Source organism: Lissotriton vulgaris, chromosome 2_1 (assembly GCF_964263255.1).
Source record: "Lissotriton vulgaris chromosome 2_1, aLisVul1.2, whole genome shotgun sequence".
Taxonomy (NCBI): Eukaryota; Metazoa; Chordata; class Amphibia; order Caudata; family Salamandridae; genus Lissotriton; species Lissotriton vulgaris.
The window spans coordinates 428,153,400-428,170,268 of record NC_141687.1 but is presented as its reverse complement, the minus strand read 5'-3'; the positions used below and the strand labels follow the sequence as shown (position 1 = coordinate 428,170,268).

The 16,869-nt window shown below is 45.2% G+C and overlaps 1 protein-coding gene across 2 annotated transcripts in view; it reads right to left on the bottom strand.

Moving 5' to 3' along the window:
* The window catches only part of CREB1 (cAMP responsive element binding protein 1), a 282,014-nt gene that overhangs the window by 34,197 nt on the left and 230,948 nt on the right, over positions 1 to 16,869 (bottom strand). For both annotated transcript variants that reach the window (XM_086955326.1, XM_086955325.1), the window contains one exon: positions 6,236 to 6,386. In XM_086955326.1, coding sequence (XP_086811452.1) covers positions 6,236 to 6,386 — 151 coding nt within the window. The remainder of the gene's footprint in view (positions 1 to 6,235; positions 6,387 to 16,869) is intronic.

The window sequence follows — 16,869 nt, the reverse complement described above, 5'->3', positions numbered from 1 at the left end:
ATGTGTTTAGCTTTTTGATAGCATATTGGAATGCATTTAACTATCCATCTGGCTATTCCTGACTTTGATATGGGATTTCCTTTAGGATGTCGTGCGAAAGCAACAAACAACTGTTTTGTTTTTCTGAATGCCTTTCTCCTGTCAACGTAATATAGCAAAGCTCTTTTGACATCTAGGGTGTGTAGGGTTCTTTCAGCTAAGGACTGTGGATTTTGGAAGAACACTGGCAGATAGTTAGTGCTTGTAGCTCGCTAACTCTTCTAAGTGAGGTAATAGCAATAAGGAAAGCCACCTTCCATGTGAGAAATTGTAGTTCACATGAATGTAGAGGTTCAAAAGGCGGCCCCATAAGTCCGGTAAGTACAACGTTTAGATTCCAGACTGGTGAAGGTGGGTTTTTTGGAGGAATTACTCTTTTGAGGCCCTCCATGAACGCTTTTATTGCTGGTACTCTAAACAGTGAAAGGTGTTGCCTGTTTTGGAGGTATGCTGCTATAGCAGCTAAGTGTAGTCTTATAGAAGAATAAGCTAGGTTGCCCCTTTGAAGGTGCAGTAGGTAGCATATGATGTTTTGTATAGAAGCATCTAATGGGTTGATTTGTTTATTGTTACAGTAAATAACAAATCTTTTCCATTTAGCTGCATAACATGCCCTAGTAGTTGGCCTTCTTGCCTCCTTAATGATGTTCATGCAGTCTGGAGGCAAGTTGAGGTATCCGAACTCTATGACTTCAGGAGCCAGATCGCTAGGTTCAACTGATTGGGATCTGTGTGTTTGATTTCTCCATGGCTCTGAGTCAGAAGACTGGGTGTGAGTTTTAGTCTTTGATGAGGCACAGCTGAGAGTTCTAGGAACGTTGTGTACCATGGCTGCCTTGCACATGTTGGAGCAACTAGGCTCATTGTGACTGACTGTTGCCGGAGTTTGTGAGCCATTAGTGGAATTAGTGGAGCTGGGGAAAAGCGTACGCAAATCTGCCTGACCAGTTCATTCATATCGCATTGCCCTGTGACAACGGATGTGGGAACCTGGCGGCAAAGTACTGGCATTTTGAGTTTTCTTTTGTGGCAAACAGGTCTATTTCTGGGTGCCCCCATTTTTGAAAGAATGGTTGGAGGACTTGAGGGTGAATCTCCCATTTGTGTAGTTGCTGGCTGTGTCTGCTGAGTAGATCCGCTATCTAATTGTCCTTCCCTAGGAGGTGTTCTGCCAGGAGAAAGATGTTTTTGGAATTGCCCACTTCGATATGCTTTACGCTAAGTGAGACAGTTGTAGAGAGTGGGTTCCTCCCTGTTTCTGTATGTAGTACATGGCTGTTAAGTTGTCTGTCCGGATCAACACAGTCTGGTTGTACAGGTGTTTCTGGAATGCTTTTAGAGCTAGAAATGTTGCTAGCAACTCCAAATGGTTGATATGCATTTTTTTCTGCTGGGTTGTCCAAAGCCCTTGCACTGTGTATTGGAGTACGTGGGCTCCCCAACCTAACAGTGATGCGTCCGCTGTTATCACTATTTGTGGAACCTGCTCTTGGAACAGTCGTCCTTTGGAAAGGTTTTGTGGATTTCACCACTGCAGAGAGTTGTATGCACGACTGTTTACCAACACTAGGTCCTTTAATATGCCTTGAGCTTGGTTCCACAGTTTTGCTAGGCATTCCCGCAGAGGACGCATGTGAAGTCGGGCATGAGGGACAATGAAAATGCAGGAGGCCATCATGCCTATGAGCTGCATGAACACTCGAGCTGACAGGGAGTGTTGTGGTTGGAATTTGTGAATGAGTATTTGCATACTGGCTTTTCTCGCTGAGTTTGGATATGCCTTTGCCAGCGAGGTGTTTATAGTAGCAGCCAGATATTGCTGTATGTGGGATGGTTTTAGGTTGGATTTTGGGTAGTTTATGGAAAAGCCTAAGCTGTGTAGCAGCTGAAGTGTATGAGACATATGGCTGTTGCACTGCTTGTACGATTTTGCTTGTATTAGCCAATCGTCCAGGTATGGATAAACGTGAATGTGTTGTCTCCTCAGATGTGCAGCTACTGTCGCTAGACATTTTGTGAACACTCTCGAAGCTGTGGTCACCCCTAAGGGAGAACTTTGAATTGATAGTGCTGGTTTTGGATTGCGAACCTGAGATACTTCCTGTGAGAAGGATGTATAGGTATGTGGAAGTATGCATCTTTGAGGTCTAAGGTTGCTAGGAAGTCTCCTTGCCTTAGCAACGGGAGGACTTGCTGTAGAGTGATCATGTGGAAGTGCTCCGAGAGTATATACTGCTTTAGGGATCCGAGGTCCAGTATTGGTCTGAGGGACCCGTCCTTCTTGGGAATGAGGAAGTATAGTGAGTATACTCCTGTTCCTTGGTGCTGGAAAGGGACTGGTTCTATGGCCCCTTTTTCCAGCATACTTTTCACCGCCTGTTGTAACAGATCGATGTGTTTCGTGGACATTGGACGGTGTCTGGGTGGTATGTTGGGTGGAGTAGAAGTCAGTTCTAGACAGTGGCCATACTGGATAATTTGTCTTACCCACCTGTCTGTGGTAATGTTGTTCCAGACTGGTAGGAACTGTTGTATTCTTTTTTTATTGAAGTCACTGTTTTGTGGCAGTGGAGGTTCTGTTGTTATTACCTCCACGTCCTCTCCCCTTATTGCTATTTCCTCTATAGCCACCTCGATTGGGACCTTTATTGAAGGTGGACTGGGTATTGGCTTTATATGCCGAGGCACCTGTGACATGTTGCCTCGTGCAGCTCCTCTGTATGATGAGCGCCGAAAGGAGCTTTTATGCTGTTGGAACCGCAGCGCACCCATAGATTTTGCAGTCTCAGTGTCTTTTTTCATTTAATCCAGAATATTATCTACTGCTGGTCCAAATAGGAAGTCTGGATTGACCGGCTGGTTTAGAATAGTAGATTGCACTTCGCTTTTAAAGCCTGAGATGCGTAGCCATGCATGTCGTCTTAGCAAGACACTAGTGTTAACGGCTCTTGCTGCGGTATCTGCTGCGTCTAATGCACATTTAATGGAAGCATTTGTGATAAGCTTTCCCTCCTGAATAAGAGCATCAGCTTGTTCTTTGAATGGCTCAGGTAGATGTTGCCGTAAGCGCTCTAGTCCATCGTAGTGTGCCCTATCGTAGCGAGCTAGTAGAGCCTGCGTGTTAGCGGTTCTCCATGAATTGGCTGCCTGTGCAGCTACCCTTTTTCCTGAGGCTTCAAGGATTTTTGATTCTTTATCGGGAGGTGGTGCTTCTCCAGTTGTTTGGGAGTTAGCCCTTTTACATGCATTAGCTACAACTAATGAATCAAGTGGTAGTTGACCTCTAATGTATGTGGGGTCTGTAGGGGCAGGCCTATATTTTTTCTCAACCCTAGGGTTGATAACACGTGCTCTAGCTGTATCCTTAAAGATATCAGTGGCGTGTTTTAGTACACCCATAGGGGAGCGTTTTAACTGTTCTCTCAGAAGAGGCAAATGTGTCAAAAAGGAAATCCTACTCTATTGGGTCACTATGCATATCAACATTGTGGTATAGTGCGGCCCTGTCCACTAGTAGGCTAAATGCTACTGTATCATGTGTGGGTGATGGTTTAACTGGGTAGGGAGAGGTGTCAGGGATGGGGTGTGTATCATATGGGTCTTGTTGGTTGTCCCATGTGTTATCCTGTGTCTCTTGGTCCTGTGGATAGTTATAATCCTGCTCAGGATCCTCTTCTTCATAATCTACATTATACTCTGACTGTGTTGGAGAGTAAGGGGCGTAAGGTGTGGTAGGCATAGTAGGAGAGACAGGTTCGAAAGGTCTAAGTGGAGAAGTGGCAGAGTCTTTCTTTTACTTTAGAGGAATTGGTGAAGAAGGTTCAGTGTCCACTGGTCTCTTTTTGCAGTGAACTGTTACCATGCCAGTCTCAGGGTCAATGTACAGTTTTGATTGGTCCTCTTCTATAGGGTCAGGGTGAAAGAGTTCTTCTTCCACTGTCCTTGGTTTTGGAGTCGAATCCTTGGGTTTTGTCTTTTTTGGTTCGACGTTTGTTTTTGGATCGACAGGTTTTGTCGGTTTGATAGGCTTAGGTGTCTTTTCATCCTTCTTCGGGTCGAGGCTTGGTTTCGGATCGACCGGACTTGTAGGTCGGACCGTTTTTTTAGGAGTTTCGACCTTTTTTGGTTGTTTGTCCTTTGTCGAATCGATTGGTTTCTTCGGTTCGACTGGGTTCTTCGGAGCAGTTGTGCTCGGCTCAATCGGCTTTGGCGCAACCTTCTATGGTTGGATTGCTTTCGGTTTGTCGAATTTCGGTTTCGGTTCGACCGGCTTTTTTGGTGCAACGTTCGAGTCGACACCCCTTTTCGGGTCGACGACCTTTGGTTGTAAAGGCTTACGCGGTACGTCGAGTCTTGGCAGCCTTTGTGTCTGCGACTTTCGGTACGATGACCTTCAGTCCGACAGCCTTCGGATCGACAACCTTTGGTTTTTTGAGAACGTGACTTGGGCCTGGAGCGTCAAAAGGCTTTTTCTTGGTATTCGCAGCCGAGCTCTAATGCGGGGCTATTGAATCAGTGTCTTGATCTTGGCTAAGGCCTGTTGGCGATGCCTCGACCGGAGCCTTTGTTCTCGGTAGAGTGGGTTTCAGGGGCAGTGTACTCACCGTTCGGCCGTGCAGGATCGGTTAGTCTTTCAGAATCGTCCTCGACGGCCAAGATCTCTAGATCCGGGTCTTGTACGTCGACGAGCTCTTGGTCGTCGGTGAAAATGTTTTCAGGGTCTGGTGCTGGTCTCTGCATCTCTTGCCTAGCGGCCCGTCGATTTCGGATCGTGTTTTTGGAACGGAATTGGGCACAAGCCAGGCAATCTTCTTCTTTATGGTCCGGTGACAAGCACTTGTTGCATACTGGATGTCTGTCAGTATGCGGGTACTTAGAATGGCATTGTGGGCAGAATTTAAATGGACTCCGTTCCATCGACGATAGGCCCACGTGGCGTCGAAAGGCCCAACGGGCCGCGTCGACGACCAGAGAGAAGAAGGAAGTTTCTCCGAGGTAATAGGCACCGAGCGGAAACAATACTGTCGATTCCGGAGGCCTTTTGGCAATTAAAAAAGTTTTTTTTCGATTCCCAACTTCGAGTGTAGGAAAAACATCCGAACCCAATGGCGGAAAAAAACAATCTGAAGATGGAGAGGATGTCCATGCGCACTGTAGTCCAAGGGAGTCACCTATCTTGTGATACTTCAAAGACTCTTCCAGGACAACACGGTGCAATCATCCAGACCCAACACTAGGCGGCGGTCTATGCACAGATATGAATTCAGCAGCCCACATGCCTTGAACACCTAATTCCATAACCACCATTCAACTGAATATTTTCACAGCAATTTCTGATTGTTTTTATAGATACTAATTTTCTGAGTAAAGAACCTTAAGATGGCTTTTACAAAGTTTTTAGAGACTAGATACTACATAAAGATTTGGACAAATTATGAATGGCAATTTGTCATTTGCAATTTGTCCATAAAAAGAGAACTGGTTGCAGAGCTTTCTCAGGGATTGCGCCAAAGATCTGGAACGCCTTACTTCCTGGAATACGTGGAATCTCCTCCTTTACCGCCTTCAAAAACAGAAGTAAAAATACTCCTTTTGAACAAATTCACGTCCTAAGACTGAATTCTAGGTTGACCGCGAGTCTCCTACATGATCTACATTTCACTGCCTACCTCTTGTGTATTGGAGGAGAATATTATATGTATGTTTATGACCTCAACCACCTGAACATTTAATAACCATGTATTAGGTGTTGACTACTGGTCACATATGTTATCCATACACTAAATACCTCTTTTGTTTGAAATGATGACTATCATATTGTTGCAAGGAAGAGATGTACAGGTAAGTTAACAGGAGTCTTCTTTATTCAGTCTCAACACCATCGCAGATTCTAGTCAGCTGTGGAATGTTCATGCATTCCTGCTTGGTTCGTACCAAGGGTGGGGGAATGGGGGGAGGGGTGGCGTACCAAAGTGGATTACAACACATGTGCTTGCATACTATCTCATCTATTTTGTTTAATAACTGTATACTGTAAAGGGCTCAGATACCCTCGTGGGTCACGTTCGTGCTATATAAATCCTTATAAATAAATAAATTGTGTGCCAGTCCCTCCCTCTCGCAGCATCAACTGTAGAACCTTTTGCGTTTTGTGTGCATGTATCATATTGGTTATACCTACTTTATATTTACTTACCTGTTCTTCATTAGTCGCACCTCTCTCTTTCTTGCAGCCTCCTCCGCAGGCTGCGCGGGGAGCACTGGTGAGGATGCCATGACAACTCCAGGTGCGATGGTGCTAGTGGGTGCTGTGCGAATCTGGTACGTCTGTACATCTCCTGAGGCAGCTAAAAGAAAAACAAGGTCGGAAAATTATGTTTATTTTAATTTTAAAAAAGCGAAAACTAAGTACTGCCATGATATCGAATCGAATCAAAAATCTTTATTCAAACTTGATCAAATTTATAAAAGCAGTACAAATATACAATCCCAATAAAATAAAATAGCCATGATTCCAAATACATTTAAAACGACACACTTACAAAGTTACAGATTATTTAGCAGCGATAATACAGAAATTTACTAAGGGTACTCCATTGTTTAACGTACATAGGTAATAACTCTCAAAAAAGTGCTAGTGAGGAATATCAATTCATCATTGTTCAAAGTTAGCAGCATCAAATAAGACTGTTCCAAAGAAATGGTTCTGTGCTTCTTAAAATATGGAACTAGAAACCATTTGATGTATTTTAGATAAAATTGACAAAAAAAGAAAAAATGTAAATCATTTTGTAAACTCATACCATCACATGGGCACAATTTATCTTCAGATCTTATTGATGAATAACCTAATGGAAAACATAAGAATCTAACAGTGCCTGCCCTTAAACGGAACAGAAGTGATCTTTCCCAGTTTGTCATTGGCAATGTAAGGTACAATGGAATTGGTTGTATATACAGATCTTTATTCACGTAAGCCTGGATAGTTGATTTAGTTAGCTCCCTCGCCAATCTATCTTTACTATAAAGTGCATACAGTGCAAACTTTATTTCATTTTTGTCTTTAGGCTCAATCTTGCCGGGGTCAATGAAAAGATTACCTTTACCCACACTGCTCAGTTTATTAAGAACTCCAGAGAGCCAAGGGATTGTCATCCCTTTCTCACAATTAAGACAATCTCTTATGATTTCATGGGTTAGGGAGGCCAATTTATTTCTCGAAATAGCCAGTCAGAACATGGCCGGTCTTGATGCTATAAAATCTGATATGTTATACAAATTCAATTCACAATGGCAGATATACTCTGAGGTAGAGATAGTGGCTGCAAGGATTTTCCTACAGAAACTATTTTCCTCGGTCTGGATACTAGATGTTTTACCCAGGCCCCATATCTCAGCCCCAAATGTTGCTACTGGGACGCACTGTAGTTTAAAAAATGTTAAAATTGCTTTTGTGGCACCTACTTTCTTAGGCCGTGGAAGGCTAAGAATAGAGTTAATGGATTTCGAGAACTTGCTCGTGGCGTGGACCAAATGTCCACTCCACGAGCCGTTCGCAGCGAAAACCATTCCTAAATAGGGAAAAGTATTAGTGGAATAGAGTATATCTTATCCCACCGAAATATCACTAAGCTGTCTTTTCCCCGGGGCCACAAGACATGATAAAAGATTTTTTTTAATTTACTTTAAGATCTAGGTTATACATATATTGTGCAAAACTTTTGACCAAGCTACGTAAAGCGTTTGGTGTGAGGCCCATAAGCACCGCATCATCTGCATAAAGCAGAGTCGGTAGTAGCCCCCCCCCCTTATTTTTGGGGGACATCAGTAGTTGCCAGTTTAACACCTTGGCTGCTTTGACTTTTCCCCTCTTGTGCTGCAAAACAAGATTTACCATTGTTCATGACGAGCTCAGCTCGTCATAAGCACAGCTCCACTGTGCCTCATGACGAGCTGAGCAACAGCATGGAAGGGGTTAAAAAATTTATTTAGTCCATTAATATAAATAATGAACAGGGGTGCTAAAACGCACCCCTGCCTGACTCCTCTTTCTAACTTTATGTGCCCTGATATTTCCCCCACCATCCCGATCCTTACTTGTGCTTTTGTGTCGTATGCAGGTAGGCCAAAAAATGTACAAAGGGCTCTTCTAGGCCATAATCTAAAAGAATAGACCACAATTTGGACCTATATACTAGGTCGAATGCGGACGATAAGTCCATAAACTCTAAGTAGATTGGTGATGACCTAGCGATGGTATATTTGCCAATTACTAAATTTAAGTTCAGGCACTACTCTGTCGTCCCTACCCCACTTCTAAAGCCCATTTGACAGGGGTATAAAACCCCTGTGTCATGTACACAGTCATTTATTTTATTATATAGCACTCGCCCCAAAATTTTCAGAGTGTTATCTAAGAGTCAAATAGGTCTATAATTTGCTGGACCTGTTCTCTCCCCTTTCTTGTATATGGGCACTATTACGCTTGTAGACCATGTTTCGGGCATTGGCACCAATGGTAAACTAAAAAAAACATTTTTTAAAATAGGTGCCCAAAGTTCAGGTTTCCATTTAATGAGGTCTATCGGGAGGCCATCTGGCCCAGGGACTTTATTGCCAAGGCTTTGTTTGATAGCCGCGATCACCTCACCTAAACTAATCTCTAGAGGGCACAATTGGCCTGGTATATAGTTGCTACTAACATTTGGTGGTGTTGCATACACTTTGGAAAAATGATCTTCCCACTGGTTACTCGGGATGATACAGCTTATTACTGACATTTGAGTTCCCATGTTACGCATATTTTTTACTGCGGACCAAAAAATCGTTCTATTCTTCCCTACTGCTGAATCCGATAGCTCCTCCCAACGCTCTGACAGAATAGTTACCTCACGTTCCCCTATTGTGGATTTATACTTCTTTCTCGCCTCCCTAACCTCCATTTGGCATCTAGGTTTTGCATTCAGTGCCTTACGTAAAGCCCTATTGGCAGCTGAACAATTGCTGTCAAACCACTTGGGGTCCATATCTGTTCTTTGGTTAGGGACAGACAGAAGTGTCTTTATAACTGTACACAGATTGGTAAAGTCTGTGATTACCCTTAAGTTATTTCCATCTGATAATGAGCATGAATCGATCAGATGTTGGAGCTTATTTGTAACCTGCGTGATTATGCTTCCACTATCAACCCCCCTCCATTTCAATCTTAAATTGTTTGTAACGGGGGTTATATCTCTAGCCCCAGGTGTGCGGGCAAACGCTGGAGAAGACCCCAGTCTAATATTCGCCACTAGTGCATTGTGATCCACAAAGGCAGTCTCTAATACATTAGCCATTGTAAGGCAATCAATGAGCTCGGGTGACATAAAAATGTAGTCGATAGTTGTCGAATAGTCTCTGCCTCTAAATGTCGGGAAATAATTAGTTGTGGCGGTGGGGCTCACATCCATGATATTAGTTAAGATATGCTCACGAATGAAGAAGTCCAATTCTTAGCCCTTTTTGCTGCTCGATCAGTTTGAGTGTTTCCCTCATTTAATTCGGGATTTGGAATCTTAGCGTTAAAATCCCCAGCTAGGATAATCCTTTTACCCATAGTTTTATCTGGTGACTCAAGGACGTCAGACAGAAATTTAAAAAGTTCAATAAAGTTTATGTGTGGGATTGAATAAAAATCATTGTTATAAAAATGAATCACATAAAAAGGGACCTTTCTTTTATATTCAATAATCTGGATAGTAGGACTTTTAGTTGGTATTGTCTTAATGCTGCCACCTGCAGTTATCCTAATACCAGTTAGTAACCCGCTCATAGGCCGACCGAAATCCGGTTTAGTTGCAGTTACACTATTGCAATAAAAGAACTCTATATGGAGATCGGTAGTGGCCCATGTCTCCTAGAACATTATTATGTCTTTATCTGATAGTATCTTTAACCAGTCTGGGTCCGATAATCTTGGTTCCAGCCCTGCGACGTTCCAACTGAGGATCTCAAGGTCAGTTTTAGTTGATATATTTAGGCAAGCTTTTCCGATATTCTCATTTGTGTTCCCCTCATTTAAGACTCTTTGTTTGGGTGGAGCGCTAACCTTACCATCCCCAGTGCTTTCAATCGCTACAATCTCCTTACTTTTTATCCGTGTAGCTGATGGGCACTCCGTTATGGATGCTACTACTGCATTTACTTCCCTATCGTCCGGAATAAGCATCAAATGGCTGTTAGGCATCTGATTACCTCTTCTGTCGAGCTTTTTAGACCCCTCCCAATCTCTGGGAGGCCCGATGGTTACTGTCAGTCAGTCGACCATCTCCCGACAGCTGTACCTGTTGGCGATCGGAACCCCTATAAAGTTTTCCATGAATGCTCCATTTCTGCCCGGGTTCCCTCCCCAGTCTCCTCCCTAATCTCCTTGGCCCATTCTACTCCAATTTCTATCATGACCCGGCCCGACACGACTCCTCAGGGGATAAAAGAAGGAGAGTCGTTTGGTTTCAATACGTTCATAGCGCCCTTGCGTTCTCCAAGAACATGTGTAGTCTACCGTACGTGGGTCCTCAAAATTAATTATGACACAGTCACCCTGGGTAGTTTTCTGCTCTTCTCCCACCCATGGGACTCTGCGCACCATTAGGATCCTGCTTGAACAGTGCGGGGGTAGGGGTCGGTTGGTGTTGAGCCAGTATTGGTCTTTGTTCTTTAGTGACCAACTGGATTCATCTATATGGTCCGCCACCTCTGGAACCCCAGTCATGACTACTACTAGTGGGCTTGCTTCTAGGGGCAAATTAACTATGGGTCTACGCTCTTTTACTCCCCTCTTCCAATCCTTTTTGGGGAGTGTTGGAGAGGCCTTAGGTGAGCTATCTTTATGTCCGGTAGGCACAGCAGGGTTTACCGATTTAGCTGCTGTTTTATTGACTTGAGCTACCGGGGTCTTTGGCTTTGCATTTATATTTGCTACTTGTACAGTCGTTTTGTTAGGTAATGAGTCTACCTATTTGTTGTTTCTAAATGTTGTCCCCCCAGCCATTATTGCCCCATGATTAGGTGTATTTTTGGAGAGGGCGCTCAATTCGGCCAGTTGCTTTTCCATATGTAGGAGTCTAGTCTCTATTGGGGACAAATAGATATTAAAAAGCTCCCCAATTTTTGCTAACAATTTACTATTTTCATCGCAGTGGTTACATGTCCCCCCCTGTACCCCCCCCCCCCCCCCCCCCTCGCGTGCCGAAACCCTCTACATTTTCTATGTCCAGAACTTCGTTTGTCACATCTGGGTGTGATTTCCCATTGCCATTTTTTGGGGGAGGATCTAATCCTTTCACATACTTTTTCTTTGACACACATTTCTCCTTAACCGTTGGCACCTTTGCCTGTTTCTTTTGTTTCTGTATAGCACCCTCCTTTCTTCCCCTTGACTGCCTGTTGCTTGTATCATCTGGCGTAAGGTTAATAACTAATTCTGAGGACCTTTCTAAGGCCAAACTTAATTGTGAATCTGACAGAAGTTGCAACGCTGACAGATCAACAATATTTGGCATACTATGTACTTGTGCCCGGACATCTACCAGAGAACCTGCATCCTGAGCTTGTACTGGGGTTCTAGCTAATGCGAGAGGTCCCAAGGACGAGCGTCTAGCCAGAGCTAGACCTTGAGAGACTCTGAGCTCCAGAAGAATAATGCCTTGATCTATAGCTTCATTTGCCCTTGTAATAAAGTTGTCCGAAGGACCTATGATCTGTGCTCCACCCGCAGCCGTTTTACTTCAATTACCCCTCGTAGACATGATGTACAATAATATGAGTATATACCCAACAAATATTAGTTTGTACAATATAGTTAAATAAATAAAACATACGTACAAGATATCTGTGGACGGAAGTAGTAAAGAATAAATACTGAGGGGGGCCCGGTCCGGTCTCACACGGTCTTTAACGGGCTTAAATGGGCCCGGGCTTTGCCCGGCGCGCGTCCTGCGACGCGAAGGGAGCGCCGTAGATTTATGCGCCTCCTGGGCGCGGAAATGGGTGGAGGTGGGCGGGGTCCAGGAGCAAAGTCCTCTGGGGGCTGTAGTCTCCCCGCACGGCGGCCGCTAGATCTTCTGGTGCGGCAGTGGGGGGACCAGCGAACACCAGCGACCACAGAGGAGCGTGGGTGCCTGAAGACACAGGTCCCGAAAAAGTCTCTGCCCGCACAAAATCCCAGGTACAAATTTCAAGTTCCCGCTCCCCGAAAGGAGCGCCGTAGATTTATGCACCTCCCGGGCGCGGAAATGGGTGGAGGTGGGCGGGGTCTAGGAGCAAAGCCCTCTGGGGGCTTTAGTACCCCCGCACGGCGGCCGCAGGATCTTCCGGTGCGGCACTGGGGGGGACCAGCAAACACCAGCGACCACAGAGGAGCGTGGGTGCCTGAAGGCACAGGTCCCAAAAAAGTCTCTGCCCGCGCAAAATCCCAGGTACAAATTTCAAGTACCATGATATATGTATATAGATATATGTATATATATCTGTCAGAGCCACTGGAATTATGCGGCAAGGGAGACCCAAATTATGCAGCAGGGTTGATTAAATTATACAGCAAGAAAAGCAAAATTATATAGTATAAGGAGGCAATTTTTTTTATATTACTACTGCATTATTTAAAAGATTTTACACAAGGAAATATGTCTGGGAAAAGATGTAACCTCATTAGTACCATTTTAGCAACCAAATATAGAAATAAACAACTCAAGTATCCAAACTAGAAATGAAAGGAGAGGGAGAGGCGGAAAAACGTAAGCAAATATGCCGGACCAGTTCATCCATAGGGTATTGCCTTTGGGAAGATGGTGTGGAAACCTTGAGGCGAAGTCTGGGCATTTTGAGTTCTCTGCTGTGGCAAAGGTCTGTGTGAGGAAACCCCCGTTGTTGGAAGTATGGAAGAAGAGCGTGGGGATGAAGTTCCCATTCGGGAGGATGAAGTTCCCATTCGTGGACTTATTGCCGCATCCTGCTGAGGAGGTCGGCAAAATGGTTGTGCATGCCTGGAAGTTGTTGCCAGGAGAAGAATTTTGTGATGTATTGTCGAACTCCAAATGGTCTGAGTGAGGCATGATAACTGTAGAGAGGGTCCGTGTTTATGTACATAATACAGGACTGTTATACTGTCCGTTCGGACTAGGGCAACTTTCCCTGTGCAGTGAGGATGTAAAGCTTTTAGTGATAGATAAACAGCTAGAAGGTCCAAGTAATTGATGTGTAGGCTCTTTTGAAGGTGTCTGATAAACCTTGAATTGTGAGAGATGCATCCGCTGTTAAAACAACTTTTGTAATGGGGTCGATGAAGGGCCGTCCTTTTGAGTGTTCCACCACTGCAGAGAGTGATAAGTGCGCCTGTCTAACACTAGATCTGTTAATTGACCATGTGATTGATTACACTGGAATGCTAAACATTCTTATAGAGGACTCATGTGTAATCTTGCCATCTTTCCCAATAGTTTCATGAACGTTTTTGACTGTTAACCCCTTTGCTGCGGGCTAATTCCCCCACGTGTGGGGGTGGGAGAGGTCCGCGGTGCCGCGGTGGTCGTGACGAGCCCAGCTCGTCATGAGTCAAAGTGGAGCTGTGTTCATGACGAGCTGGGCTTGTCACACCCCCCCCTCCGCCCCCCACTGATTAATTCTCCCTCACAGGCGGGGAATCAATCGCGCGTGGGCGGGCTGCGGCCGTTATGACAAACACAGCTCGTCATGAGCACAGCTCCACTGTGACTCATGACGAGCTGGGCTCGTCATGAGCATGGAAGGAGTTAGATACAGATGGTTTTGAGAATGTTGAATTCAGACTGTATTAAGAGAGGCTAGAGCTGTATGAGTATTTAGTGTTGCCACTAGATATGTTTGCAGTAGTGAGGGTTGAAGATGGGACTTTGGTGCATTGACTGTAAATCCCAACTGATAATGAAGGTTTATGGTTTTCGAGTGTGCTGTAAGCACTTTTGCTGTGTGTTGGCTTTGATGAGCCAATCGTCCAGATATGGGAAGACATGAATTTGTTGTCTTCTGAGATGAGCTACCACTACTACTGCTAGACATTTTGTGAATACTCAGTGCAGTAGTGACTCCAAATGGGAGTACTTTGAATTGGTAGAGATTTCCTGCTATCACAAATCTGAGATATTTACGATGTGCTGGACGGCAGGAATGTGGAAGTATGCCTCTTTTAAGTCTAGTGTGGACATAAAGTCACCTTGTTGTAAAAGTAGAAGGACTTGTTAAAGGGTAACTATATGGAAGTGTTCCGCCACTATGGATAGATTGAACGGTCTGGGATCTAAGATTGGTTTTAGGGGTCCCTCCTTTTTGGGAATCGGGAAGAAAAGGGGATAAAATCCTGCTCCTTGGTGTTGTAAAGTAACTGGTTCTATACCGCCATTTGTTATAAGAACTTTTACTTCTTGTTTGAGGAGCTTTTGATGCTGTAGTGAGATTCTGTAAGTACAAGGTGGAATATTGGGAGGGTTGCTGATAAGTACCAGGCAGTAACCATGTTGGATAATGCCTAATACCCCTTTGTCATATGTAATGATTACCAAATGGGAAAGAGTTCTAACATTCTTCCTCGACAGGTGTAAGATTGTCGTGGGAATAATGAGCAAGTCACTGTTTTTTGGGAGGTGGAGAGGTACGTGTTGGTGTACCTTTACCTCTGCCCTTGACATTGTTTCCTTTGTAACCACCTTTATAAAATCCTCTAGATGGCGAGAGTTGTGTGTTTGACTTATATGAGGACGCATTTGGATCTGAGGAATTACCTTTGGATCCCCCTCTATAGAAGGAGTGGCAAACAGGAGGGCTCCCATTGATTTAGCCACTTCTGTGTTCTTTTCCATTTTCTCAAGTGACTCATCTACGATGAGGTCCAAAAAGATTTTGTTTATTGAATGGGGTATTAAGAATAGTTGAATCTCCGGTTTAAACCCTGATATTCTCAACATGCATTCCTTCTAAGAAAATGATGGTGTTAATGTACGAGTTACTTACCTTCGGTAACAATGTATCTGGTAGAGACGATGCTAGACGCAGATTACTTAATGTAGAGCTATCCCCAGGCATGAAACTGGATCCAGAACTTTTTGCCCAGCATCCCTGCACGCCGGGGGGACGACTTCAAGCAGGGTCACATAAGTCCCAACCCAGCGCGCCTGCGTCAGTTTTCTTCTGAGAACTTTTCTGCGCCGCAATGCGGACCCATCAGACAAAACTGTGGGAGTATGGGAACAGTGTGCGAAAGAGCAGAAAAAGGGCATTGTTACGAACAACACCATAAGGAGCAGTGGCAACATTGCAATACCCAAAGGCATGGAGAAAGGGAAGAACCGAGCAGTCACCCTGCCAGTACGTAGACAGCCTCTCCCCCCTGGAGACAAGGATCGCATGTAAAATGACAACATGTAGCAGGACTACAACCCTAATCAAGAACAATGAAGGGGAACCAGTTCCAAGACAATCCGGAACGACAGCCTCCAAGGCAATCCCAGCACAGAGTGCGACAACGCCCGGACAATGGTCACAGGCACGGCCAGAGAGCCCCAACCCATAGGATAACAGAGGGGCCATAACCCTAGCAACAAAAAGGGGAGAAGGAGGGGAGGGAAAGGTTTAAAGACAAGCCCCAATCACGGGACAACCAGAGCAGAGGGGCACAGAAGTACCTCCACACCCATCCTCCAATGTGCCAAAGAGGAGGAAAGGAACAAGAAAGAAGACAAATCATCCCGCCAAGAGAGCGAAGGGATGCACTCACAGGAGACAAAAGCCACCCCCCCAGGAGGTGAGTGCAAAAGACCATGCCAAAGGTCCCCGCAGAACGGGGAAGGGCGGGCCGTGAATAAATCTGCGGCTAGAATTGTCTCTACCAGATACATCGTTACCAAAGGTAAGTAACTCGTACATCTGATAGAGACTACTAGCCGCAGATTCCTTAAGGTAGAATAGATACCCTAGCCATACCCACGGGGAAGGAGGGTCTGCAAGAGGAACCCACCAGCTTGGACATAACAGAGGGTCCCACTGGGTACTAGTCCAACAGACAAGGCGAGGAGCCCCGTCCCCCCAGCAAAGAGAACCCCTACAAGCAGAACACCACCGACTCTAAGGGGAGCATGGGAAGAAGAAAGAAGAGGAAGCCCGTTCACACTGAACAGAGGAAACAAGGGCAAGGCAAAGGAAGGCCGAAGCACCCCACGTCCCTACAAGGCAACAGAACCTCCATCCAAGGTCAAAGCAAGGAAGAGGAGCAACCTAGAGTCTCCAAGGACACAAGGGAAAAAAGAGAAGGCAAGCCCTCCCGCCGGGGACACACCCCGCGAAGAGGGCAGCCAGCCATACCACATACAGAAGTCAAGAGACGAGAACGGCGCCAACTGTAACAAGCTGCTGGAAGCAGAAAGAGTATCTCTGGCCACCCAGGAAAACTGGGAAGGCAGCGCCCGAAAGAGGGACAAACACAAAAGCCATCACAGCCCCCTGGACAGAGAACACGAAGGTGAAGAAGGGATAGGACACACCTCAGAGAGGGGCCAGCACACATGACCCAAAAAGAAGTAGAACCAGAGCCATGACGCCAGGCCCCAGACAGATATAGAACAAGCTATATACCAGCTACCACTACCCCACATAGGGTAAGTCCCAAGACATGGGAACCCTCTTAGGAAGACACTTCCCCGGCAGAGGACAACAGAAAGAGCAGTGTGTAAAACCCCTCCGCAGAAGGCTTGTAAATCAAGCAAGAGAAGAACAGGAGGCCTAGTCTCAGGGCCAACCTGGTGTGAATAACCTACAAAAAACCAC